We start from the raw sequence: 26,535 nt of genomic DNA on the forward strand, positions 1-26,535 counted from the left end.
TGTCCATGCAGTCAAACCTATGGGCACTCATGCATCGACCAAAGCTGTGCTTGCTCACTCTTCGCTTCTTCTGAAATGCCACAGAAAGTTGTCCCCCAAGTATTGACCTCTTCATAAATTTCGCCCTCTTACGGTCAATCTGAAAACACGACAAAGTGGCGCGCACAAAAAACATCATAAACGATGGTGAGTCTATCAATTGTACACAGTCTCTTGGAAGTGATTATTATATGAGTTATTGACTTGCCAGCTTGTTGGTGTTTTTTGTGCATACCACTTTGTAGAATTTTCGGGTAGACCATAAGACGGCGTAATTTTTGAAGGGGTCTATAGTAGACCCCCTTTAGTTTTCGAAGTTGGGTAGTTTGACTTGGCTTTGTTTGTCGGAATCGTGCTTGCTTGTTGGTGAGAGTCCCCGTAGACCCCGTGCCTCGTGTTTGGGTCTTGCAGAGGTCGGACGGAGCGTTGCCATGGACCTGGATCCGCAAGAAGGGACCGGGACCCCGCGTCCGAAGGTGCGTGACCCGATTTTTGCGTTATATGGAGAGGGGCTTGGGGAGGGGGGCCCCTAAAGAATTAAAATGCCACTAAAGTGGATCTTGAGATTTTCTTTCTGTGGCACGAACTCGACCAAAGTGCCCTAAGCATCGTAGGAAGCCCATAATTACAATTAACATCAGGGCCTTGTTTTTCTATTAAAAAGACAACCAAACGTTGCGACACGCCCCTTTTTCTGAGATAAATCTCTGATAAAGGGTGTGTGTTTTAATGTTTATTTGCGTTTTTCAGTGAAAAAAGCGATGCATGACTAGGTTTTTTTAAAATGCTTAAGGCAATGGGACGTGTTTTAATGAAAGAAAAGGCCAGACATGATTGCAATTTTGGGTTTTCTAGGATGCTTAGGTCGCATCGATCGAGTTTTTGCCATAAACGACAACCTTAAAATCCACCTTAATGCTCCTTTAAACCATGAAGGATGAATACATATGCACCGTTTCTTTACTCATTGGAAGTTTTTTCCATAGACTACAAAAACAACTCTTAAACATTGGGTGTTGACAAGTATTCAAGTACAAGAATCAAACATTACATTTTTTGTTTGGATTGTGAAACATTGCTTTTTCTTCATAGTCTACAACTCATACTGCAGACAATGAATCCATTATTATATATGTTAAATATAGACAGCAATTAATACAAGTGTTAAAATATAAATGATTTTAGAACATCACATTTTTTGTTCAAGAGTAACTCTCCTCATGGACTATAAAAACGACTACTGTATGTTAGGGGCACACGATGCCACAAATGTGTAAATTCAGAAGTGTGTGGAGCATGGTACTTTTTGTTGAGGTCATGCTCTGACATTTTTCAACAAAATGTCATGCTCTGACATTTTGTTGAGAAATGTCAGAGCATGACATTTTTCTTGAGAAATAACCTCCTCGTAGGACACACTGGTGCCTTACAAATATGTTGGTATGTGTTCCTTGTTATCGTCTTTCCAATTATGACCATTAGATGTTAGGGGTACTCAAGTACCAAAATACAGATGTTGAGATGTTAATTTTTAGTTCAGGAGAACCTCTCTGGCATAGTCTCCGATACGACTATTGTGTCAGGATTACACGGCACTAGAACTGTCTCTAGACTGTAAAGTCATTACTGTTGTGATAAACAGTGCCATAAGTGGAATATCACAACTTTTTGTTCAGAGACCCAGAAATATTGAGGACAACTTATTTTTACTTACAAGTTACTCTTTCCGTAGTCCAGAAACCGTTATCCTAAATTCAGAAGATTTAAAAAATATGCAACTTTTAAATAAACTTTTTGAAAAAAAAAAATGACACTTTTTTTTTAGATTCAGTAGGTTGTCATTCATGCTGTATGTCATACAAATCTAAATAAAAATAAATAAAAGAAAAATCAGATGTGCGGTGGAAAAGTGGTATTTTCGCCAAAACAGCTGGCAACGAGAGGTTGTCGCTCAGCTAGCCTGGCAACCGCGTGCAACCGGTCGCCGCCATATTTGAGTGGCCGCATTAATTGATGTTTCATCGATTCGTTCATCCACGTGTCTGGTTCTGTCTCACTGCGCGTTCTTCCTACTGTGCTGCTCGCTTCTGCTGCCTCATAAGTGCACCGGATCTGCTGCGAGCAAAAAAATAAAACCTGACCAGAAAAGAAAGTAGTGCCGTCTCTGGCGCGCTGCCTAAACTGAAGAAGTCGCCGGCGTCGGCCTTGGAAGTTGACAGAGAAATAAAAAGAACAAAAACCGGGATGTGACATCCGTGGTGCCGGTTATGCACCGGATTGGCTACTCCGTTACGTAGATTACGTATTACCGGCGCTTTTTTCTTTTTCCGCGCGAGGTTTGTTTTGTTTTTGTGGTTGCTGTGAACCGGATTGGTGGTGTTAGTGGTGCAGCGCTCTCGCGCCCGGCGTTGCTTAGGTTGCTCGGTCGCTCGCTGAGCGCTTTGCCAGCCCGGGGGAAACCATGAGCGGATTATCGCATCAGGTAAAACTTGGCTTCTCTTTTCGCCTAGTGCTTGGAAGCTGAAGGGAAACCAACACTGACCCGGTACACGTTGGACCCGCGGAAATTTATTTATTTATTTCTTTGGAAAGGGGGGGGGGGGGGGGGGGGGGGGGCAAAGTTTTTTTAGATTTTACTTTTCTACGTAAACTTTTAGGGGAAAAGGGGGGGGGGGACGGTAATCCCCCTTTTTAACAGTTGCCCCCCCCCCCCCCCCCCCCCCCCCAACTTCTGCCTCTCGGAAGTGGTAAAACAAAAACAAGCGGGCGGGCCTTTTTTTTTTTTTTTTTTTGAGATTAGTTTTTTGACGAGTTGTCGGAAAGTAAGGACCGCTTTTAGTGATTTAATTGTGAGGTCGGTGGTTTGAATTTAGCGTTGCGATCGGTTAAAGACTTTCAAAATGCATCTTACACGTTTTCTTTTTTTCTACCTGAAGTTGTTTTTAGGGAACGTAGTTTTCCATCCAACCCGTTTTATGGAATTTTCTTCGTTTTTATTTTTTATCGGCTTTTTTTTTTTCACTTTTAAACGAATTGTTGGTTTCTGAGACCTTTATTTGGCTGAAGTTTGTTAGGATGGAGCGTAGCCGTTCTCTCAAACGTGCGTGAGGGTACCTTCAAATTATCATAAAAAAGAGTAAAAAAAAAAAAAAAAAAAGTCAGCTAGAAGAAAAGAAGAGGCAACGTCTCAAACTCTGCTCATGTGAGACAAACACCAGTTCGCCTGCATGCCAAGCATTTTTTCTCTAAAACGTGTTCCTTTCACTAAAACGTTCTATTTATGTAAAACATGTGTTTTTTTTTTGTTGTTTTTTTTCGATTGCAAAATGTATTAAGCTGATTTAGCGTGTCTGTTCGAGCTATTTCGGATCCGCGATCGCCGTATATTCCGCTGTATTTTAGGGTGTAACATATATTTTTTTTTTAATTCGAATGAATGCAAGTGACTTTTTGTTCGAGGTCGATAGCGCGTAAAAGATGTTGGTGAAAATGAAGCCATTCCGCTAATTACAAATTTAAAACACACACACAAAAAGTGACGTATGGTCATCGTTATGTGCTTTACTTGCCTTTTGCAAGCAGGATGTTGCCGCCGTTACCGTCGTGTTGAAAGCCTTCCTGCGTCTGCGTGCGCTTCGCTTGCAGCACAGCGGTTGCGAGGATAGGCTCCGGCCGCGCATGCGCCATGGGAGCTCACGCGCGGGTTTTTGACGATTGTTCCTTACGACAAGAACTGCGAGAGTTGAGCCAGCAGCGAAAAGTTGCGCAGACTGCGAAGACTTTTCTGAGTTGTAACTTGTGAGCAACAAAAACGAGGGAGCGAAGAGACTTAAATAAAATAAACAAAGACATAAAGATACAGGAAACCTGTGTCTTGTTGTCTTTTTTTATATGTGCTTCAGAGTAAACGAGATGACCTTGCTCTTTGAAAACCTACCCAACTTTCTTGGACATCCTTCTCTCTGCGCTTGTCTGTGAAATGCAATAAAAGGAGAATTTCAACGGAACAACAACAGACATCGCAACGTTTTCCCCCGGGAATATTTTAGTTGACAGTCATGAAATGTCCATAAGCAGTAATTAAACTGTTTGGGCGCGTCTAGTTGTTATTCCACAGCTCTACAAAGTTCTTTTTGTCTTTTTTATTGCATTGAATTTTATAGCTTGCGTGACAAAATGATAAATTTTGTTTTTCTTGACAAAAGGTCGTAATGTTCCCGATCGCTGTAATTGCCCGGGTATCGTAGAACGCAAATCAATTAGAATTCGGAAATTTCCTAAAAAAAGATTTAGTCGAAGAAATGTCCCCGAAAGTTGGCCACGTGGACTGAACGTTGGTGGCTCGGAAATTATTCAACGTTTCCATCCTCGGAGGTAGTTCGTGTCGTCGTGACTGACAGCGAAGAAGCTCGAAAGTGAGCAGAGCGGGCTTTGATCGGGTCTGCTATGCACGCGCACTGGTGAAGTGAAAGGGTTGTTTAAACGCTAGGTGGCGCAAGCTACCGCCTACGCCGCAAAGGGTATAGCCATTATCCATCCATCCATCCACTCCGGCGATTTCTTCGTGGTCTCCGATTTGTCCGAAAATGTGCTAAGCAGCGAACATCGCTGAAGTACTTAGTATCCCAAACATTAGGTGAATATATTTTTTTTTTCTCGTGATTGAATTTCAAATTTTGGCCCTCGCCGTTTTTTTTTTTTTTTTTTCAATCTGAAAGCTTCTACTGGCAACAACGAAAAAGTGACGCCAGTGGAAGACAGGGGGTTCACCCTTTGGACTGTAGACTTTGTTGCCAACTGATTTTGAAGCAATTTCATTATGTCAAATGAACGCTTTGGAAGTTCGCTCCAGTAAACGCGCACCCTGCACGAAACGAATGCTTGGCATAGTGTATAGACTGCTTGCTCGACTGGCAAGCCTGCCTGCCACTGACGGCACTCACGGCGCTGAAAAGCGTGGGTATATTTGAATGTAGGTTTTGGCGTCATTTTCATTTACCCATTTCACAATAACTATTATGAATTTCGCGATAGTAAATAGCGTACCGGAAAGGATAAGGGGAGGTGATTCCGAAAATATACCAATTCGTCTGGGCCCTCGTAGCACCGATGCAGTGCGGTTCGTGGTACAGGGAAGGCTAGAGGGGAAAGGGGAGCTTCCTCCTCTCCCCGCCAGCCTTCCGTGTACTAAAGTGGAACGAGTTTACTGCACGGGACGAGTGCGGTGTGCCCCACACGAATAGGCCAATAGTTAGTTGGGGTAGCACAAAAAATATTCAGGGTATGCTCGCGTAGTTGCCTGTAGTATCGGATTCGTTCACACTTACGGTGGAACAGGGTATGGTAAAAACATTTCCCTGTACTTCGTTTCACTTCATGTGCGAGCGAATCCGAAGCTACAAGCTCGAGCACGTTGCCCCGGCTGTATGCCTGAACGATACTGGCACTGTACGAGCGTGCGTGATCGGCGGCGACAGTAGACCTTGTAGCTTATTCTGCTAGTGCCACTAAATAAGCTACTCGTCAGAGTAACGGCACTTGGCCATATTGTGTCTTAAAATCATGGTTGCCAGTTATCTGAAGCTTATTTGAAATCACAGGAAACGCTTTTCCGCCTTCCACAAATGTTTAAAGAAACACTGACACCCCCCCCCCCCCCCCCAAAAAAAAAAAAAAAAAAAAACTTTTTTCTTTTTTTTGTCAGGTGATTCATTAGGGTGTCGGAATGCTACCCAATTAATATTTTGATACAGAGTCTCGTATTTTTTTTTTATAAAGTAAAAAAAAAGAACGAAAAACGCAACTGCTCGAAACCGAAACACCCGCGCCGCACGGAGAAGTGGAGAGGATAGAGTGTGGAGGGGGGGAGGGGAGGGGAGGAGGAGGGGGAGTGGCGAAAGTCACGTGGCTACACCCGACCGTGCTTTTTTTTTTGTTTTTTTCTCTCCGCACGTAGCAGACGAAATGCGTGGCGGGATTTGTTCGCCGTGCGATTCCTTTGCAGTTATGTTTGTTCCGCTCGCTGTTCTGTACTCCAAGATGAGTTGTTTTGTACATTGAGGAGTTGGAGATGAGTAGTGAGTGCCAGTGGTGAACTGCCGTGATCGGCTACGAAAAGAATGCACCCAAAATGTTGCGTGAAGAGCTGCCTCACATGTCCTGCATCTGAAAGGGGCATTGTGCGGCAGAGTGCGCAAGTTTCCGAAAGATCAACGGGTCGGGATCAATGGCTGGCTGCAATTCCTGTGGAACAGTTACGCGAAGCTCGGAAAGCGGACGCTACCCGACTCATATGCTCCTTGCTTTTTGTGGAAAGTGATTACATTGAGTTGGCAGGTGTCAAAAAATAGAATTCCATACCATTTAGTTCAGCGACGTATCGTCCACAACGTTTTTTTTTTTTTTTTTTTCAGTGATAATTGTTAAAAAAAGAAATGTAAACATCGCAAAATGCCTGACAAAAAAAAAATGGTACACCCACACCAGGGATCGAACCCGTGCCCGCTGCGTGTGCAGCGGACGTCTTTCGACTGAGCTACTGAAGGAACTCTTTCATGCGTAGTGATGGAGCCGGTCGACTGTATGTCGGAAAGTTTGCTGCCGATTTCCCTTCATTACGTGCACTCCCGGCTTGAAGTCGGGCAGCACCACGCATAGTCCACATTCGCATCTCGCAAAGAAACCGTACGCGTGCGTATTCAACTCGATATGCGCACTTCGTGCTTGACGTTTGAGCGAGCGATGTCTTCAGCCACGAGAAGAGAGCGACGGCTCGGCGACGTCTTCGTGCAATATCGGCTTGCTGGTCGGGCGTGTCGTAGGGGATGAATATCAGTTCTTTCGATCGGTCCAAAATTTCTCTTTCGAGAGAAGGCAGAATTTGCCGGTACCGTGAACGCCCGTCGTCCGCTGCCACCCGCTAGTCCCACGATACGCGAAACGACGCCATGTTGAGAATTATGCAGAGAACGCACAGAATGCTTCCGGTTGTCTGTGCTACCTTTTTTTTTGCAAGCCACTAAAAATGGGTTTCATAATTTTTTTTTCTATTTTTAGTGTTGAGTGTGTGCCTTCAATAACCCACGACTTTGATTAAATTTGGTGGTCGCGTAGAAACCTTAGAAAACGGCCCGTGACCACGGAGAAGAGAGTGCGCGTGACTCAAACCGCCCACTTCTCGTTCAGCGGTTTTCGGGCGGAAGGAAACCGAATTTCGAGCCGCACATTCTGTTCTGGGTAGTTGGGCTCATATGTCACGTACAACGAAAAACCTCGGCGAGCATAAATACCCTGTCAGTGTCCCTCTAAACAGTTCGCGACAGAGCAAAGCAATATTACATGTGCTTCCTAACACCGAATCTAATGCTGAGGAAGCGGCAGTTGCGTCTGCTGTGCACAAGCACCCAAATGGCGGCGCCCACAGCAATGTCGGGGAACGAAGTTCCGGTATGCTCTGAGCGCAGCTCATTTAGTGGCTCTAGCTTCTGCTATTCGCGGCGAGGAGCTCGCTAGGGACGCTTGTTTTCCTCTCTCAGTAGTGCACTTGGTACCCACGCAATTATGTTTTAAATTGCACAGTGCATCGAAGCTAGGCATTGCACTTGCTCGCACCAGCAGATGAAGTTGAAGCAATTCCTCCAGGGGCCGGTGCCCAAACTTCTCGCCGCGGCTTGAAACAGAGCAAGCAGTGGCGTTGCGTGCCGCGTTCCCGCTGTATGCAGTCGATTTTACTTAGGTTTACGTTTTATGTATCGTTTTGTTCTTCTTCGAGCAAAATCGCGCTGTTCTTTACGCGATCGAAACGACGACGAATTCGCGGCACGTCATCCATGGCCTCCGTTCCCCGCGAGCAGTGTGTAGGTGTGCAACACGTATACGAATGGACTCACCCGCCGTGACGCTGCATTAAACAGGCGGTTGTTTTCCGTGGGTATCGTTGTTTGATATATCTGTGCACGTGTGTGTGACAACATTCCGGTGGTTTTGCAACGCGAGGTGATATGCGCACGGAGAGTTTACGCCGAAGCCCCGCCAAAGCCGCCGCCACGCTGCGTTAAAAAGCCCGAAATGCTTTTTAACGCCATGCCTTCCCGATCCCAAAGTTTCGTCCATCCGTCTGTTCGTCCATTTTAGCGGGGAAAGTGGCGTCACGTACGCAACCTTTACGTAGACTCAGTTTTCCCCGCTAGGTTTAGCGGGGAAATTCGTCTTGTCGGGCGAAAACCTCGATATTGTTTCCCCCGCTAAATGTAGCGGGAAATTGATGTCACGTGACCTGTACGCCAATTCAGTTACTTGCTACATTTAGCGGGAAAATTCAACGTCTCGCGGCAAAAACGTCGATTCAGTTTTCCCCGCTACATTTAGCGGGAAACTGACCTCACCGCGACCCGTACGCCGATTCAGTTACCCGCTACATTTAGCGGGGAAAATTGGCGTCTCGTGACCTAACACACCGGTCCAGTTTTCCCGCTAAATTTAGCGGACTAAATCGACGTCACGCGACCTATTCACGTGTCCCCGCTAGCGGGAAAATATACGTCACTTGACACGCCGATTCCCCACTGATCTCTATGAGAACTCCTGGATCGCGTTTCGCCGCTCCGCGAATGCAGCCACCGGACGGCCATCTTGGGACACGGAAAATGGACACTTGGGGAGCGTTGCGGAGGCTGGGCGGCAGCGTGTTGAACACACGTTTTCTGCTCGTTCGTCGTTATTCGCCGAAGAAGTTTTTTTTGCAATCTTCTGCAAAGGGTGAGAGTTGTCTTTGAGAACACGTGAGAATTTTCACGAAAGCGCAGCACGTCAGGAAAAAGGCAGAACTCGTCGAACGCGAGTGTCGCCGGTCTGTGCCTTCGCACGCTTGTATATACTTATCAAGAATCGACGCCGTGGCAAAGTTTCGAAGCTGTGTCGCGCGTAGATTTCTTCTGGAAGGCCCAGCTGTTCCGGCGAAAAAAAAGAAGAGATCGGTGGTTGCTGTTATGCACGATTAACCATGGCTATGTTCCAAATATACTCGAATATATCAGATGACAGCACAAACAGAGCAACGCTGTGGAGGATGATAGGTTTTCAAACGCAAAAATATAAAACGGCCACACCGTTTTTTTTTTGTTTTTTTTTAAGCGGGATTTTTTATTAGTTTTTTTCGTCGCCACTGGATCAAGTTCATTTCTGGACAGCGAGTGCCCCAAGTTACAAACACAGTCGTAAGAGTAGAGTAGAACGTTGCTCCACACCCGTCTTCACGTGAACGTTGCACTCGCGAAACAAATCCACACGGCGTCGATTCTTGATCGGTATCTGAAGCGTGCGAAGGCACAGAGACTCAGCACTTCGGCGTGATAAGGAAGCTTTGATCACGCCGCGAGACCGGCGAGAATCGCGTTTCACGAGTTGCGCCCCTTTTTCTGCGGTGCTGCGCTTTCGTAAAGGTTTCCACTTGTTCTCGAAGGGAAGATCTCACCGTTTACAGTGGGTTTTAGCAAACTTCTCCGGCGAACGACGGCGAACGAGCAGAAAACGTGTCTTCAGGACGCTGCCGCCCAGCCTCCGCGTCGCTCCGAAAAGGTCGATTTCCCGTGTCCCAAGATGGCCGTGCGGTGGCCGCACTTGCGCTGCGGCTGCCCATTTTTGTACGACCAGTGCGATGGGACAGTCGCTCGAGGAAGAAACGCGCCTCGGACAGTAGAGCGTTTTATAGGGAACCGTTTTGTGCACGTCCTTACGGTATACGAACTGCGCATGCGCGACAGCACTACGGGCTTTTATTTTTTTATTTATTTTTTAATGTACCGTTGGTTCGCGGTTTTCCAACACGAGCCGCAGCCGTGTCAACGGCCCCGTTGCGTCTGTGTTTGCGAAAACGGCGGTTTCGCGCGGCGTTTTCCACAAAAGACTCGCGTTGACGCTTCGACATTCCCGTGCCTGTTTCGTCAGACGTCGTTAGTGCTCCCCGCACGTTGTTCTATTACGCGACGGGTTGACGTCATTGGTTGGCCGTTGTGGTCGTCACCCGATTCAACTGAGGCGACAAGCTTGAACGCAATCGCGGATTTAATGACCCCTTATTTCTGGGCTCCCACGGGTCGGTGGCAATTGTTGGTGTTGCGCGGAGTTGTTAACGCGGGGATAGTTAATTCCTTCTTTAGGCATTTCGACACCTTTCGGGTTTCAAAGGCGTTCATTATACGCCAAAAGCCGGGGACCTAAATTATCTCTAAAGTCGCACCATTCACAAAGAGCAGTATTTAAGGAGAAATCGTTCACGGTCGTTTAGAAGACACTAGGGAGTTTTAGCGAGTCGTTTCCACACGAACGGTTCGTCCTCGAGCACATCGTCGACGCCACTGCGCGTGCGCGCGCCAGTCGTTGCGGGCTTCGGGAGGCTCCTCTCGTTCGTTTCTCCCACTCGGCTACTAGTACACCGTAACTCGGCCGCTGCAGTCGTCACCGGAACGCATTCAGCATGCACCGTTCACGACTCGGGTAAACAAAGATGGCGGTCGGGTTTGTCCGTCGCCCCAGCCGAGCGTTAGGCTTAGGACAGCGGGAGGTGATTTGCCATCCATGCATATACTCTGCTTCATTTGAGAGGGTGAACCAAATAATTTCGCAGACGGCTCACAATGCATGGTAAGCGATCGCGAATGCTGTAAACTACGTACGCTAGTAATTGCTTGCGATCTCCGAGCCGACTAGCTGCTGTGGCGACCGTGAGCTGACGAAATGATTTCGTTCGACGGCACACAAGTTGAACGATCGTTCAAGTTCGAGATGACGGAGACACCACCCGCCTTTGCGGTCGTTCAGACACTTTTCGCTCTATCGAGCTTCGCAGGTGTTGAAATTCCTACCGGGAAATGTTGCGTCGGCCGTCTTGTTTACATCAGTCGTACGCCGGAAACACGAGCCGCCACGGTTTTGCAGGCACCATAATGTTTCCTATGTTTACTGGAAGAAGGCGCTGCTCGTCAAATGCAATCATCATCATCGTTTACACGGTTGCGCCAGTTTTACGATTCGCTAGTGCAAAAGCGGTTCCCTAAAACTCCTTCAGGTACGGTTTCGCGGAACAAACAAGCTGCACCGTTCATGATTTCGAAACCGTGTGCTCCAAAAACGACTCTCTAAAACTCCCTATACTAAAAGCAGTCGTTTCGGGGATCGAAGGAAAACCAATTGTTCACCCATTTTCCCGGTAAGTTTAACGGGGAAATTGACGTCACGTGACGTGGTAACACGTGACAGTGACGCGACCAGACGTCGTTGCACTGATCTCTATGACAATTGCTGGATCGTGCATCCCCGCTTTGTCGCGCGTACGGCTACCGGACGGCCACCTTGCATTCCGAAAAATCGCGTTTTTGGAGCGTTGCGGGGGCTGGCGGCAGCGTGCTGAAGACACGTTTTCTATTCGTGCGTCGTCATTCGCCGAAGAATTTATTTGAAACCCCGTGTAAGCCGTGAGACTTGCCGTTGAGAACACGGGGAAATGTTTACGAAAGCGCAGTGCCGCGGCAAAAAGGCAGAACTCGTCGAAAGCAAGTTTCGCCGGTTTCGCGACGTGATGAAAGCTTCCTTGGCACACCGAAGCGCTGCGTCTCTGTGCTTTCGCACTTTTGAATACCGATCAAGAGTAGAGACAGTGTGGATGTGTTTTGCGAGTGCAATGTGCGTGAAGACGTGTGTGCCTCTGGAGCTGCGTTTTACTTTACTCTAACGACTGTATTTGTAACTTGCGGCACTCGCGGTCCAGAAACGAGCTTGATCCAGCGTCCAGTGGCGACGGAAGAGGGGGGAAGGTACGTTCTTTTTTCGTCGCTTTTCGTTTACAGAATACCGCGCACAACACCTCCTCATCACTGATCAGTGCTGGCTCATTATCAACCTACTTTATTGCAGTCGACGTTTGAGCGCGGTTCGCCTATTTGTGGTTGGTCAACAGATTGCACACGACCGTATGGGCCGCGCTTCAAAAATTCTCATTCTCGCCGTCTTGTAGTTTTGCCTTCGGAAGCCCTCCTTGCTCCACAGCGTTGCTCTATTTGTGTTGTCATGTGATCCATTAGAGTAGATTTGGAACATATCCACGGTTAATAGCGCATAAGAGCAACCGTACAGATTGTTTTCCCTCCTTTATTGATAGGAAATCTTTGGAACAGCTGGACGATCCAGAACTCTGTGGCCGATATATGACGCAAAGACACCTACGCGCAACACACCTTCAAAACTTTCCCAGGGCGCCGATTTTTGGTCGGTATTCAAGCGTGCGAAGGCACAGAGAGGCAGCGCTTCGGCGTGCCAAGGAAGCTTTGATTAGGGTGACCACCCGTCCCGCGACTCGCGGGACTGTCCCGCATTCAGGGCTCGTGTCCCGCGTCCCGCGAGAAAGTCCCAAATCTTCAAAAGGTCCCAAATTTCACACTGTCGTAAAATTCACTTCGCAACTCATGGTGCCGCCGAACAACGGGGCACGGGGAAGCGCGGAGGTCGCTGGTAATCGTGTGATTAGAAATGGTACGCCATTTTTTATCCACGCATTGCGGGAAGCGACCGTAGTGCTTGCAGGATATCCGACGCGCATGCGCCATTGTGCCTTTTCCCTTCGTGGCAAAATATTCTAAGAAAAATTGCTCGTCAAAAGTTTAAATATAAAATATTGTAATTATTTTCAAATTGCTATGTCGATGCGAAAGGGTTGCTGTGGATTTCTTTTTAGTGAAGACAACGGTCGAAAAAGAACATAATGTTAAATATTTGTGTATGACCAAGTTGATAAAAGTAAACGTTGACAGGAAACATTAACCCGAAAAAAGGTTTACTATTTCTTATTTCATTTGATGCATCGAGTTCTGATACAGTCGATTTTTATGTTTTCAACTTCGAAACATTTAATAACATATTTGGCATAAACAAGTATATCACTGGGAGTGAAAATTATTTGAGCTTAAAAGGGCAGTGCAACGGTTTTATTGTTGAAAGAATTGCCAGTTTGCATTTTTTATATTGTTTATACAAGCCCAAGTGACCAAAAACACGACTATTCTGCTGCGTAATCGCAAGGCAAAAAACGAATTATTTGCCGATCTGCAGCCGCCCGTGGCGGCTACGGGAACAAAAGTAATGGCGTCTCTGGGGGATACGCGGAAGTGAAAAAAAAAAAAAAAATCAACAAGAAACCCTGTCTCCCTCCGCTGCTTCACTCGCCGTCAGCCCCGTGGCGACCCGTCCTTTGTGTCGATCGCTCGCCGCGACCTCCGACGAGGCTAATCCTTTAAAGTCGACAATCGCGGAGGAAGCGGCTGGTGCCTCTGAAGAGAGGGCCCGAGGGGAAACCACGTGAACCCCCAGAGACGTCACTCAAAAGTCGGCGTCGAGAGTTGAGAGGTACTTCGACCTTCGATTTGTTTCATTCTTTTTTTTTTTTAATGAGAACTAGCGCTCGCAAGAAAATGCGGCTTTCGGTTTTTCGTTCCATAGGTGACGCAGATTAATTTCCGCAGTTAATTGGCCAAAGTCTGAAAATCGTTGCACTGCCCTTGAATAGACCCTTTCCGAAATTCAGTCTGGCCACTTTGATCACTATCATCATCATCTGAAAAATGGCATATGTGCCATACCAATGGCGGCTTTCTAATTACTGATGAAGGAACATGTTGAAGATACTCCTAAGCTGAGGATTCGAGGCCTATATATTCTAGACGTTAGCCCGTTGCGAAGCCGGAATTGAATGCAAGCGCTGCGTAAGTGTTCATTTCTCTAATTCAAGCCCAGTGAACCTGTTAGTGGCACAAAATGGACTTCGAAACCCCTTGACTTATATAACTATATCAAGGCGTCTGTCTGGGTTGGCGCTTCGTTCTGACTGGTTGCATCGTTGTGGAAATCGACACTGGAAGAGATGACCCAGAAAAGCCTGTATAGCGAAAAGTTTATTCTCGTCTGCCGTTGACATGCAAAAGTGACGGTGCCCGATAAAATACTGCAGGCTACGTGTTCATTGCCGCCATTCGTATGGCAAAAGTTAAACCGCCATTTCAGCCACCAGTTGGCACTGAATTTCGGAAAGGGTCTATTGCTGCAATACAATTTGCAGGTGTATAAACAGCACAGGATAATAAATGTGTTAACAGAGCCTCGGTTCGCTGTGTGCGTCTTGATAAAATTCCTCTTCCTCCCGCCCTCCCCCCCCCCCCCCCCCCCCCCCCTCTGCCCCGCGTGTCCCGCATTTTGCTAGCAGGAAGGTGGCCACCCAAGCTTTGATCACGGCGCGAGACCGGCGAAATTTGCTTTCGACGAGTTCTGCCTTTTTCCCGCTGCACTGCGCTTTTGTAAACATTTCCACGTGTTCTTAACGGCAAGTCTCACGGCTTACACGGGGTTTTAAAGAACACCTTCGGCGATTGACGACGAACGAGTAGAAAACGTGTCTTCAGCACGCTGCCGCCAGCCTCCGCAACGCTCCAGAAACTCTTTTTTTGGAGATGCAAGATGGCCGTCCGGTGGCCGCACTCGCGGAGCGGGGATGCGCGATCGAGCAATTGTCGTAGAAATTAGTGCGTCATTGTGTCAAGTCGTGTTGTCACATGATGCCATGATATCGTGTGACGTTTATTTCCCCGCTAAATTTAGCGGAGGAAGAAGGCTGGAACTTCTATTGCCTGTTAAACTAAAACGATATGCAGGAATCCAAGACTCGACCACGATCTTACACTTAGATATACGCTCTTTGAAATGTAAAAGTGATAATTTCATTACTCTTCTAGATCAACTCTGTGTTTCGTTTCAAGTGGGGATGCTTTCCGAAACATGGTATACGTAACAGATGACGATGCTCTTATCGTGCCGGGTTACAATCAATTTTTTTTTAATCGAAGCGTAAAACAAGGGGGAGGTGTTTGTATTTATGTTAGACAAGATATTAGATGCGAAACACTCGATGCCTCTACCGAAATTACAGACGACTATGAAATCGTAACTGTGAAACACTAACGTCAGCTGCTTTCTATTATGTATCGACCGCCAGCTGGTAACTTTAATAAGTTTTTTTGTATTTCTTGAGAGGTATCTTGATTTTATCTCCTCGAATAACTACTCACTTGTTCTGGGTGGTGACTGAAATGTAAATAGTTCAGGGAACTCTTCTCTTTCGTCACGACTGAGTAGTACACTCAGTTGTAGTGGTATTTGCTATGTGATTGTGTCCCCCACCCGAATTACCCATTCTACGGCAGGTTGTATCGACGTTTTTATTATTAATATAAATACTATAGATTGCAGTGCAGGTACTACTAGTAGTGACATAAGCGATCATTTCCCAGTTTTTGTTTGTTTTCAAACCCGTGATTTATCGGGGAGCTTCGATAGACTCTTAACTTTGCAAACGATAACCGACTGCCAACTGCGGTCCTTTCGAAGCATAGTCATGTAAACAGACTGGACTTCTGTCTTCTCAAAGCAATGCGTGAACGAAGCATATTATGATTTCGTACATATTTTTAAGACGATATACATCGCATCGTTTCCATATAAGACTGTCACTGCTAAAAAACGAATAAGAAAACCATGGGTCACGCCACCTGTTTTAACAATGATGAGATAAAAGAATCGCTTATATCAAGCGTATCTCTGTTCAAAAGACGACGGTGACCATGCAGTTTTCAAGAAGCATCGTAATTAACTCACATCTGCACTAAAAAAACAAATCAAAAACAGAATATCACAAAGTTTTTTCATGACGCTCACGAGAAGCGTCCTGCGATTGGTTGGCAGTCGATAAACGAAGTGTTCAAACGCAGCAAGCAGATGAATTCAATAGATGAACTTTCACTTTCTGGTGAAAGCGTGCCCGGAAAACAACTCTCTGAGCTCTTTAACAGACATTTTACTAACTTGCCTTCTAGCACGCACAATGAGCGTGCTTCCTCGTATATCTCGCACCGTGTAGCAGACGCAATTTTCTTACATCCGACAGACGAATCGGAAGTGATTTGTGTATTTATGGGATGGAATAAGAGTAAAAGCCATGACATAGACGATATACAAATAAAGCCCGTTAAATTCTCGTAATCGATGTGGTGGCCCCACTCATGGTATACATATATATTGAACTTGGCATTGTCGAATGGCCAATTTCCGATTAACATGAAACTTCCAAAAGTTTCGGTTTTGCATAAAGGCGGAGACAAAAATTTAGTTACAAATTACAGACCCATTTTTTCCAAAGGGCTGGAAAAAAATTATATATCGTTTAGACGAATTTTTAGCCCATCTCGGTTGTTCCAATATTTCCCAAGGGGCTGGAAAAAATGTTATCGTTTAGACGAATTTTTTCCCCAGAAATCAGTGCTAATTGACTCCCAGTTCGGATTTCGCAAGGGAAATCCACGGAAAGCGCTTTGATATCGCAGACAGAAATAATTTTACAGAATATAGAATGCAGACGGCTGACACTGGGAATATTATTTATCTTAGTAAAGCGTTTGATTGTCTTAACCATTCAACGCTCCTTGATAAACTTTCCTGTTATGGCATACGTGGCACGCCTTTGATACTTCTTCATTCCTATTTAGAACATCGTAAGCAATGCGTCTCAGTGAACGATCGTGTTTCAACCTTTGCAAATCTTGAAGTTTGGTGTGCCCCAAGGCAGCATACTCGGCCCTCTGCTGTTCAATGTGTATATAAACAATCTAGTCAATATTTGCAACCAAGCACGTTTTATCATGTACGCAGACGACACGAGTATATTTCTATCTGCATCCAATATGGACGAACTTATACCCATCGGAAACTTAGTTCTGGAAAAGTTTCTTTCGTGGTCAACAATAAGTGTTTTTAAAATAAGCACTTTAAAGTCTAAGGCAATTTGTTTAACCTGTAAATAAGCACGTTATTATTAATTATGTTATAGAGATTGGCACCGACCAGGTTGAAATAGTTAAACAGCACAAAACGTTAGGTGTCATTTTTTTCAGAATATATGCAATGGGATAATCACATGGAATACTTAGTTAAGAAACTGTCAAAAGTTGTTGCAATAGTATGTCACTGTCGCTCTTTGTTGCCTGTAAATATTAAAATGCAAATTTATCATGCTTTGTTTAGCTCTCAAATTAACTATTGTCATTTGGTTTAGGGCACCACAATTAAATCTAATATTAACAAACGTACGATCTTACAAAAGAAAATGCTGCGTTTTATTGCAAACGTGCCTTACGACACTCATACGGAACCATTATTTCTTAAATTCAACGTCATGAGGATTGCCAGTGTATACGAGTACCGTTTGCTATCTTATTTATTTTCGATCGATGAGTTTATTTCCTTTTTGTGTAATGTATCTTACCTGACAAAACGTGAATCTTCCATCCTTGTCAGACGCAGAGAGTTCTGGAATGGGCCTCATTTTCGTGCAAATTATCAACTGCAATCTATTGCGCATAACCTGCCTACATTACTTAGCAAGTTCATTATAGACCACAATGATATTCACTGTTTAACAAAAAAGGATGTACGCGTTTGTTTTATTTAGTCAAAGTGTTGTGTCTAGTACAGGGTGTCACAAAAGGAAATTTACACGGTATTTTTTACCGCAAAAATAAACTAGGCATCACCGAACGCTCATTTTCCGCCCCAAAGGTAGCGCTAGAGGTTACAACCATATGCCAAAGTTTCAGCCCGATCCGATAACTTAATCAAAAGTTATAAGCGATTTTCTGAAAATTTCAATGGGAAAATGGAGCCCGTTTTCGCCCGTTTTCGGTTTCTGGTGCCATAGAGCCCCATGTGTTTGAAAACTCCGTCGGCCGCCATTTTCCCATTGAAATTTTCAGAAAATCGCTTATAACTTTTGAATCAGGTATCGGATCGGGCTGAAACTTTGGCATCTGGTTGAGACCTCTAGCTCTACCTTTGGGTGGAGAATGTGCGTTCGGCGATGCCTAGTTTATTTTTGCGGTAAAAAAGACCGTGTAAATTTTCTTTTGTGAACCCTGTACTTGTTGTTTTTACCATGCCCTGTAAGTGCAGGGGCACCAGACCCGGACAAGCTACCTTATGAAGCTTTTTGTCCGGTGCCCTCAGCACAATATTGCTGAAAATAAATATTACTTACTACAACAAAAACATGCCGTGCTTAAAAAAAAAAAAAAAAAGAAAAAGGTATTTGAGTTTATCGGTGCATTTGATCTGTGCGCGCGACTTTAACGCATAAATTCCGTGGGGAAAAAAGAGAAAAATTCGTATACACGTTTGCAAGTACGATCTAAGGGGCGGCCATCTTCCTCAGTGGGGTGCGCTTTTGGGCGCGGCCATAATCCGATTGTGGCGCCTTAGCAAGGCTTCGTAATCGGATTATTACTCGTCCGAGCGCACCCCAGCCAAGCAAGATGGCAGCGCCCTGAAGCCGGACTTGCAAACGTGTATAAGTAGCACGTAGCAACGAGCCAAAAGCGGGTGAAAATGCATAATTAGAAATATACGAATTGTTTGTCCGATTGCCGGAGTCATTCGGGCTGCGTACCTCACCAACCAGGCAGCATCTATGTGTAGTCGGTGTCAACACCCCTATCAAAGTCTCGCAGTGGCTTGGCAAGACTGTTTTTCGGGGGCGGGGGGGGGGGGGGGGGTAGGGGAGGGGGAGGGGGAGGGGGGGCGGAGGTGGCTGTGATGTTTATGTCTTGGGGTGCAGAAGAACGGGGGGGGGGGGGGGGGATTGGGGGAGGTCAAAATGCATGTGTATATTATAAGCTCGGCTGGATTTGGAGGGGAAGGAGAAGGGGGGGGGGGGCTGAATCCCCATAAGGCCCCCCCACCCCATGGCTACGCCGCTGAAGTCTAGTCATCGCCAACATGTACGCATTAAAATGAGAGTTTCAACTGAACAACAACAAACATCGCAATGTTCCCCGGGATTATTTTAGACGACAGTAATAAAATATCAGTAAGCTGTAGTTAGACGCGTATAGTTTTAATTCCACTGTTCTACAAATATTTTTGCATCGAATTTTGTGGGCCACTTTCAGGAATTGTCAACCAATCGTTCCAACCAGAGCTTGGCGTTCTCGATTTCCCCGCGCGCTCTCCTATTCCCCGATTTCTCGGTGCATTCTTTGGTGCATGTGTGGGGGGGAGGGGGGGTACGTATACTGTATGGGGAGCGAGCTTTATCAACGGGCCCGTCTAGAATTAAATGCGGTGGGGAAATCCGAGACCTGTCTGCGGACGAGGGAGTCGTTGCTGCACTTTGCGGAGCCTGTCATCTTTTATTCAGTAGCACGTACGCACACCGCGAGCAAGGGAAGCCATAAAGGGATGTCGAGTCGCCTGGGGCTGATCTTTTCGCAATAAATGCGATTTTTTTAACGTTTGTAGAAGTGTTTTATTTTTAGAAACAAGAATCCTCGTAGTCGCATTTGCGGGGGGGAATAAACAACAAGAAATATACTGAATATCCCCCCCCCCCCTCCTAAAACATCTACGTGTTCTGGTTTGCTTTTGCTTTTTTTGCGTTTAAAAAATAAACGCCGCATCGCCGGTCTGTCATTCTCCGCCCGATCGTAGCGCTACCGATCCCAACCCGATGCCAAAGTTTCGGAACTAACCGCGAGCATTATTCCTCCCCTCGCCCTTCTAAGCCAGGTCGCTTCCCCTTAAAATAAAATATGGTGGCTACCAGTGTTGCTCGACGGACTTTTGAAAGGGGTCTAGTCCGCCAAATATAGCGAATCAATATTACATCAGTTCTTAGTTAATAGTAATGATTGGCTATAAGAAGACAGATCTGCGCGGGCTCTTACGTCGCACACTCTCCGCCTCGACTTCGTCTAGAAATTATGATACAATGTTATATTTCGCGTATTTAATTTTGATCGGGTGCTGGAATCTTATTGAACCCGCTTATATCGAACGCTTTCCCCCGAGGGCATATTTTGTTGGCTTCTGTTTTGTCGGAAGCGTCGGGAATAGGGCGGACTGCCAATTAGTGGCTCGCGTTAAATGACCCAAATGAACGCGAAGATACAGGCACGTGCTCGCACCTCGACGAGTAATCGAGGTGCGTGAAAAAATAGAGATGTGATAAAAAAGACAAAAAAGCTAGCAGTGCGTACGATACGCGTTTACGATAAGATATTAATTGGCTGGGCCGTGGAGATTTATTACGGGCTGGGTTGGCTGTTCGGAGCGTTTGCGATACTCGGTTTTCCGTTACGGTGGAGAGCAGTGGACGTCTACGAGTCACGGGAACCAATACAGAGTCCCGTAACTGTCACGTGACCGTCGGAGGGGCGCACGGGGTGTAGTCGTGCGATAGGTTTGCAGCCCTGGATTGGCTGGGATTGGCTTCGTCTTGTCCGCTGCCTTCCCTCGTAGAGCGAAACGGAGTATGGGTTCTCGCTGTTGCGGTCTCTTTTCACGGAATTACTCTGGCGGGCTCGGGGACTAATTGGGAACTTTCTCGCCGCGGATTCGTCCAACAAGGCCGAGGATGCTGGATCAACTACGTCACCGTTTGGAGGCCGGCATGGGGCAGAGCACGAGCTCGGGAGTAGTCGGAAAAAGTAACGGTTACTTTATCGACTAAAAGCAAATTACTTCTCGAGTAATCGAGTAATCTAATTGAATACCTCTTTTAACAAAGAGCAATTGTAATTGACTACTTTGTGTTTTTCGACTAACGTGTCGCCATCTATCGGGCAGCCCCGGCCCACTTCCGGTCTACGTATACACTCTAACGTCACGCCGCTGCTGTCGGAACTGCGCTTGCGCAGACTCTCCCTTTCATGGATGGATGGATGAGGCTGAACCCTTTGAATTGGGCGGCGGCTTGCGCCACCTGGCCGTTTTTTCCCCCTTTCTAATGTTTATTTAGTCTTTTCTTTCTAACATCTCATATTTGGTCTTAAAAACCGTTCACGCGAATCTGGTCCCCGTTACCTGGTCTGGGCAAACGCGGGTTCGTAAACAGTGTGTGTTGGTCTGTATTCTCAAAGTTTTACGATCGTTTACTTTTGTTTTCTTTAGGGGTGGGTTCTAAATAGTTCTGGCAATGTTATGAGACACTGCGTTTCTCATATGTAAATGGCGCCCATGTGTGGTGTAACGTCGTGGATGGTGGCCAAAATCAGGGTGCGGATAAGAGGTTAAGTGTGATTATATTGGCTTAGACACTACTTAATGTGGAGCTGAAAATAGTGTTCGGCTAGGTGGCGCGAGTCACCGCCCGATTCAAAGGGAACAGCCGCCATCCATCCGAGTGGTCGCGAGTCCCAGCCCCAAAGCTGACGCAGCACTCGTTAGTGCACGGCGCTGGCCTCCGACGGTTGACGTAGAAGCTCCAACACTTAGGCCTTGTTGTTGTCTAGGAGGCGTTGGGCGAAGCCGCGAACACGACGGGGGAAATTGGCGCCCTAGTTGCGAAGAATGCGCGTGGTAGGAAAACGGGCACTTGTGTTTCTCTTTTGATCAGGTGCATGGGTGGGAATCTGTCTGCTGAGGAAGGAGGGCTAAGGAAATTTCCTAGCACACACTACATTTGCTCGTATAGCCTAAGGCACTACATTCCGCGGTATTTTTTTATTTGTTTATATTAAGATTTTTTTTAATGCTTACGATGTTTTTTTTTTTCTTGCGTTCAGAGACTAAAATCAGTAATGACGTTGCAGTGTCACCAACACAGTCTAAGGAGCAACATATTGAAGTCATTTCTTAGATAAAAACCGCATGTGAGCCCGTTTCGTCCCTCTTTTTTCAAAGGGAGTTTTCGAGTACCTGGCCTCTTCTCTCCCAGTCGCGATAGGGGGTGTATATGTACACCCTTGCATTTACTTCTGCCAGCATCGGGGGGTGTATTCGCCCCCTGCCCCGAAAGCTGGTACTTGAACACCTATTTAGGGTGTAAGAGAACACCGTCCATTTATCCCCCCCGGGTGTATATATTACACCGTATTTCCCGGTGGTGTATTCAAGGGCGTGAAAGTGTTAAGGTTCTTTGTTTTCTTCTTTATGGACGTCATTTGTGCAGCCTTTGACGTGTTACCTGAGCTTCAAATGCAAATATGTTTTTCGTGTCTCTTTTTTGTTCTTGCGAACGCGTACCGGACTTGATGAATGTGCACAGCGTGGTTCCGGCGCTCTGCTCGCGCATCTATCACCACAAACCGGGAAATATATCCACGTAAGGCAAACAAGAAAAACAAAAAGCGCACAGCAGCCAAAACACGGGTGTATGTGCGTGAAAACACTGCATAGTCGAGGCGCGTTCGCAGTTGTCTGTCTGTCGCGAACCGGAGAGGAAGTCGCCCAAGGTCGGCGGCAGTCGGGGTTATGCACGGATATATAGAGCGACTGACGGGTATACCAACGCGGCCGAACTTTACCGTGAATTTTTCGTCCAATATTAAGCTGTTTATTTTTTTTTTTGTGCAGAATTAAATTTTAGTGAATCTAACTTTGATTTAGCCTTCAAAAGTAAAGCGTACCACGTTCGAAGAAAGTTGCCCGGCCACCAAACACCTGGCGCCGCGAGCTCCGTCGGCCACGTACAACGGATTTGCGAAAGAAATGACAGGAGAAAGGACTCCGAGACGCTTCGAGAAGGCGTCGCCAGCTGCGAAAGCTTCGAAAACAATAGAGAAAAACAAAAGAAACCGTGAAAAATAAAGCTGAAGAGGCAGGAGGAAGGACTCCGAGACGCTTTGAGAAGATTTCACCAGCTGCAAAACTTCGAGAAAAGAAGAAGCGGTGAAACATTAAGTCTAACAGGCAGGAGAAAGGACTCTGAGGCGCTTCGAGAAAGAAGACTTCACCAGCGGAAAAAAGCTTCAAAAACAAGAAAACAGAAAAAAAACGGCGAAAAATAAAGCCAAAGAGGCAGGAGAAAGGACGCCGAGACGCTTCGAGAAGACTTCGCCAGTTGCTAAAACTTCAAAAACAAGAAAAAGGCAAAAACAAAAAAAGGAACTGTACAAAAGGAGGACGTTAGCGACTGGACGGTCGAGACTGGAGTTTAATAGGGAGTTTTCGTAGACCGCGTTGCCCCCTCCGCTAAACGTTCCGCAACGAAGAAGTTGCTACTGCGCTTGCGCGCCGATAGCCTTGACTGTGGAGTTCCCGCTATCGTAGCGGGTTGCGGAGGGCCTTGCGGGACGGCGAAAACGATCTTCGAAAACTCCCTAATGTCCGCTGCGTTCTTCATAAAACGTAACTCTGCATATGACCGTTTGACCAATAGATCGAAGTAGAACCGCAATATTCTTTTCACCTCCAAGTGTTTCTGCTTGCCGTCGGCATGCGATACACCAGCTACGGCTGCGCTTAGTCTCCGCTGCGTCGCCGACGGCGGCTGACCTCTGTGCGTCCACGCTTCGATTGAGATCGATTGAAACGCCAGGCGCCCCCTGGGACAGACTTCCTTCCTCCCCATATACCAAATTACTTACTTATTGTTCGATTCCATTATTCCTGGTGTCATCTCCTTTTTTGTTTTGGTATATTTCTATATATATACATATATTTTTACTTCCTTTATGGGAAAACCCAACCCTTGTTTCCTCGCCAGTTGCAATGTTTCTGTTTGGCCCATGTACGTGCCAGCTGTTTGGAGGCAGGATAAAACGCCCGATGAATTTATCGATCGATCGGATAAAGAAGGGGGCGGGCGAGGCTATCGTGCCCTTTACATTATACGTCTATCTTTTGCTGCGTACCCATGTACGTTCAGAGGGTGATGTTCATTGATCCGGCCGGAAACTCCGCCGTTGTATACGTCACTTCCTACCTGACTCGGAAGAAACCGGTGGAAGAGTTGGAAACAGTCTTGAACACGTTACACGAAAAAAAAAAAAAAATCGCAATTACTTTTTTCTTAATAAAGTGTTCAGAGCTAGATTACGTGATTACTCCATGAAAAAAAAAACATTTGTCCGTTACTCGAGAAAAAAGTAACCGTTACTTCTCCCGATTCAAAGATTTTCAAAACGAAGGGGTCTTCTGCCGGTTTGAAAACGGGTCTTTCGAACTGTCCATGATTGGATTAGAATCACCGAAGTATGAAGTACTTGTCTTCTTAATCCACCAATTTTTGTAATCCATTCTCCTGTCGGAGATTTGGTTCGAGAATTGCTTTGGTTGGAAAACTTGAAAGAACAAAAGGCTCCATTAAAAACGGGAAGGGAAAAAAAAAGTAACGGTTGGCACTAATTTTTAGTGCTTCCAAAGCAATCGGATGACTGTTGCCAGTATACTTCCCTGTAATAGTTCAACGATTACAAAAAAAAAATACTCCAAAAAGTAATTGATTACAAGTAATCTGATTATACTTGGAACGAGTACTTCACAAGTCTGATTGTGTGAAGTGCCACAATCATCTTCTTCTTTTTTTTTTTTTAAATAAAGACTAGCGCACGCGAGCGACGATTGTTTTCTGATCCAAATTCTGGAGGTGACAGAGACTAATTCCCACATTTTGCTGAAGCTAGTTCACACACTGGCGGCATCTATGGGGTAGCTGTGGAACACTTGGCATTTCCGTATGTTTCCTTTTGAACGTGAAACGTTCTTTATCTGGTGAAGCCGCATTTGGTGAAGCCGTGCCCTGTGACCTCCCGTAATGCAAGGCGCAGTGTTGCATAATGGGACGCAACGGACCTACACAGCTATTCAGTTTCCCGGCTAAATATAGCGGGAAACTTGACGTCACGTGACCTGATGTCTCGTGACGCTAGAGCGTTTTGCGTAGGCAAAACAATTGTACAGCAATTTTGCATATACTTTTATTTTTATTTTCGCGCATTTTTTTTTTTTTTTTGTGGGGGGGGGGGGGGGGGGAGGGGGTGTAAGAGCTTTTGACAATGTTATAAACGACTCTTCTCGTAGATGGTACGTCCAGTTAATCACGCAAGTAACTGCAAAACCTCCGCTCTAGTGAAGTGCAGTTCCAGAATCAGCTTATAGATGGCGCCAGCGTGCCGGCAGGTTCTCTCGCCGTTAGAGACGTGAAGAACTCTCACTCCTGAGCAAACGCGAGTGTGCGAACGGGCCTGTAGGCGTTTTTCCTTTCGTTTTGTGTCACGTGGATTCCGTATCTGGTATACGGGACCAAAAAAACAAACAAAAACAACAAAACATTTCAATTCGGAAAGTGCGAGAAAATATAGGCGAGGCAAAAACAAGAGCGTGTGGTAATCGCGCATTTTTTGAGAACACGCTCCAGTGGTGCGTGGAACGATGTTTTAACGCGTACCACAAGTGACGACGTTCAAGATGGCTGCGGCCTGCGTGGAGTGGCGCTGCTGTCGGCCCTGCGCACGCGCATTGCCTATATAACACCCGGTGCGGGCAAATGTTTTGTTTGTAAACAAACTGTTGGTGTGTATTCGACCAAAGTTGGAAAATCGTTGCACCGCCCCTTTCTCGAGTACAGTCACGACGAAAAAGTCTCTATTTACCGACCAGGAAACGTACGTGCGACGATTCTGTCAGGTACGACCAAACTATACTTTTTTTCCCCCTCCATCTTACGGATTGGTTGAGCTTCCTTCGTAGATTGCTGTGATTGGGCGAGCGCTCTGCGGGAAAGCATAGACTCTCGGGTGTATTTTGAAGAGTGTAAGGTTCCCTCCCGGATGATTGTACTTGATTCGCTCCGAGTGGCACGGTAGACGAAGAACAATGAAATGCCAGGTTTCGAAGGCGGGCGACCACGCGGTCGTCCTCAGAGCCACGTATATCGAGATCTGCAATTTCGCGTTTCCGGCCCAGCAATCCTAAGCTGGTGCGAGAGATTTTCTTTTTTTCTTTTTGCTTTGGTTTTATTATTGGACTGTTCGCGTTGTATTTTGATTCGAAGCGTGGAAACGGCGACTCGTTATAGACCAACGAAAACTGGATTGTGCGTTTTTTTTTTAAATTTTTCTTTCTCTTAGTTAAATGCAGCACGTTTTCGAAATACATTGGCTTTAGTCCCTTTTTGGTATGCCATTATTTCTAAATTCAAAATAGCTATTGAAACGGAAAGAGAAGGTGATGCCAAAATCAACATTTAAATTTCCCCGCGCTATCCAATGGGGTGACGTCACATGTTGTAATAGGGTTCTGTGTTCTCAAATCAATCCGGAAAAATCTGAAAAAAAAAAACAAAAAAACATTCGCGAGCAAATTTTTCTCAATTCGAATTTATTCGAAGAACTCAAAATTTCGAAATAAGAATGGCGAAAAAAAAAAAAAAAAAAAGGGACGGGGTTTTACATATGCATTTTATAAGAGCATAGGCCGGGTCAGTGCTTCTGAGGAAGGGCCACTTCAGTTTCCTTTAAAATCTCGAACTGCTGAATTGTGAAATATTTGGGAATTGGGAATCTAATAAAATAAACTCCCATAAACCCAGAATTATATAAGCCCATAGGCGTGCAAGCAGCGTCCATGGGCAGTTCTGTATCTGAGCTCATCTATAGTCCCTTGCAACTCAAGAATGTCGGGCGAGGATAA

The 26,535-nt window shown here is 45.9% G+C and overlaps 1 protein-coding gene across 1 annotated transcript in view; it reads left to right on the forward strand.

Moving 5' to 3' along the window:
* LOC121837885 overlaps positions 1–26,535 on the forward strand; it is a 72,202-nt gene that overhangs the window by 25,723 nt on the left and 19,944 nt on the right. Inside the window, exon 13 of the mRNA XM_042293744.1 lies at positions 451–515. Within this exon, the coding sequence (XP_042149678.1) occupies positions 451–515 (65 nt within the window). The remainder of the gene's footprint in view (positions 1–450; positions 516–26,535) is intronic.

This window comes from Ixodes scapularis, unplaced genomic scaffold (assembly GCF_016920785.2).
Source record: "Ixodes scapularis isolate PalLabHiFi unplaced genomic scaffold, ASM1692078v2 PGA_scaffold4__175_contigs__length_147842914, whole genome shotgun sequence".
Classification (NCBI taxonomy): domain Eukaryota; kingdom Metazoa; phylum Arthropoda; class Arachnida; order Ixodida; family Ixodidae; genus Ixodes; species Ixodes scapularis.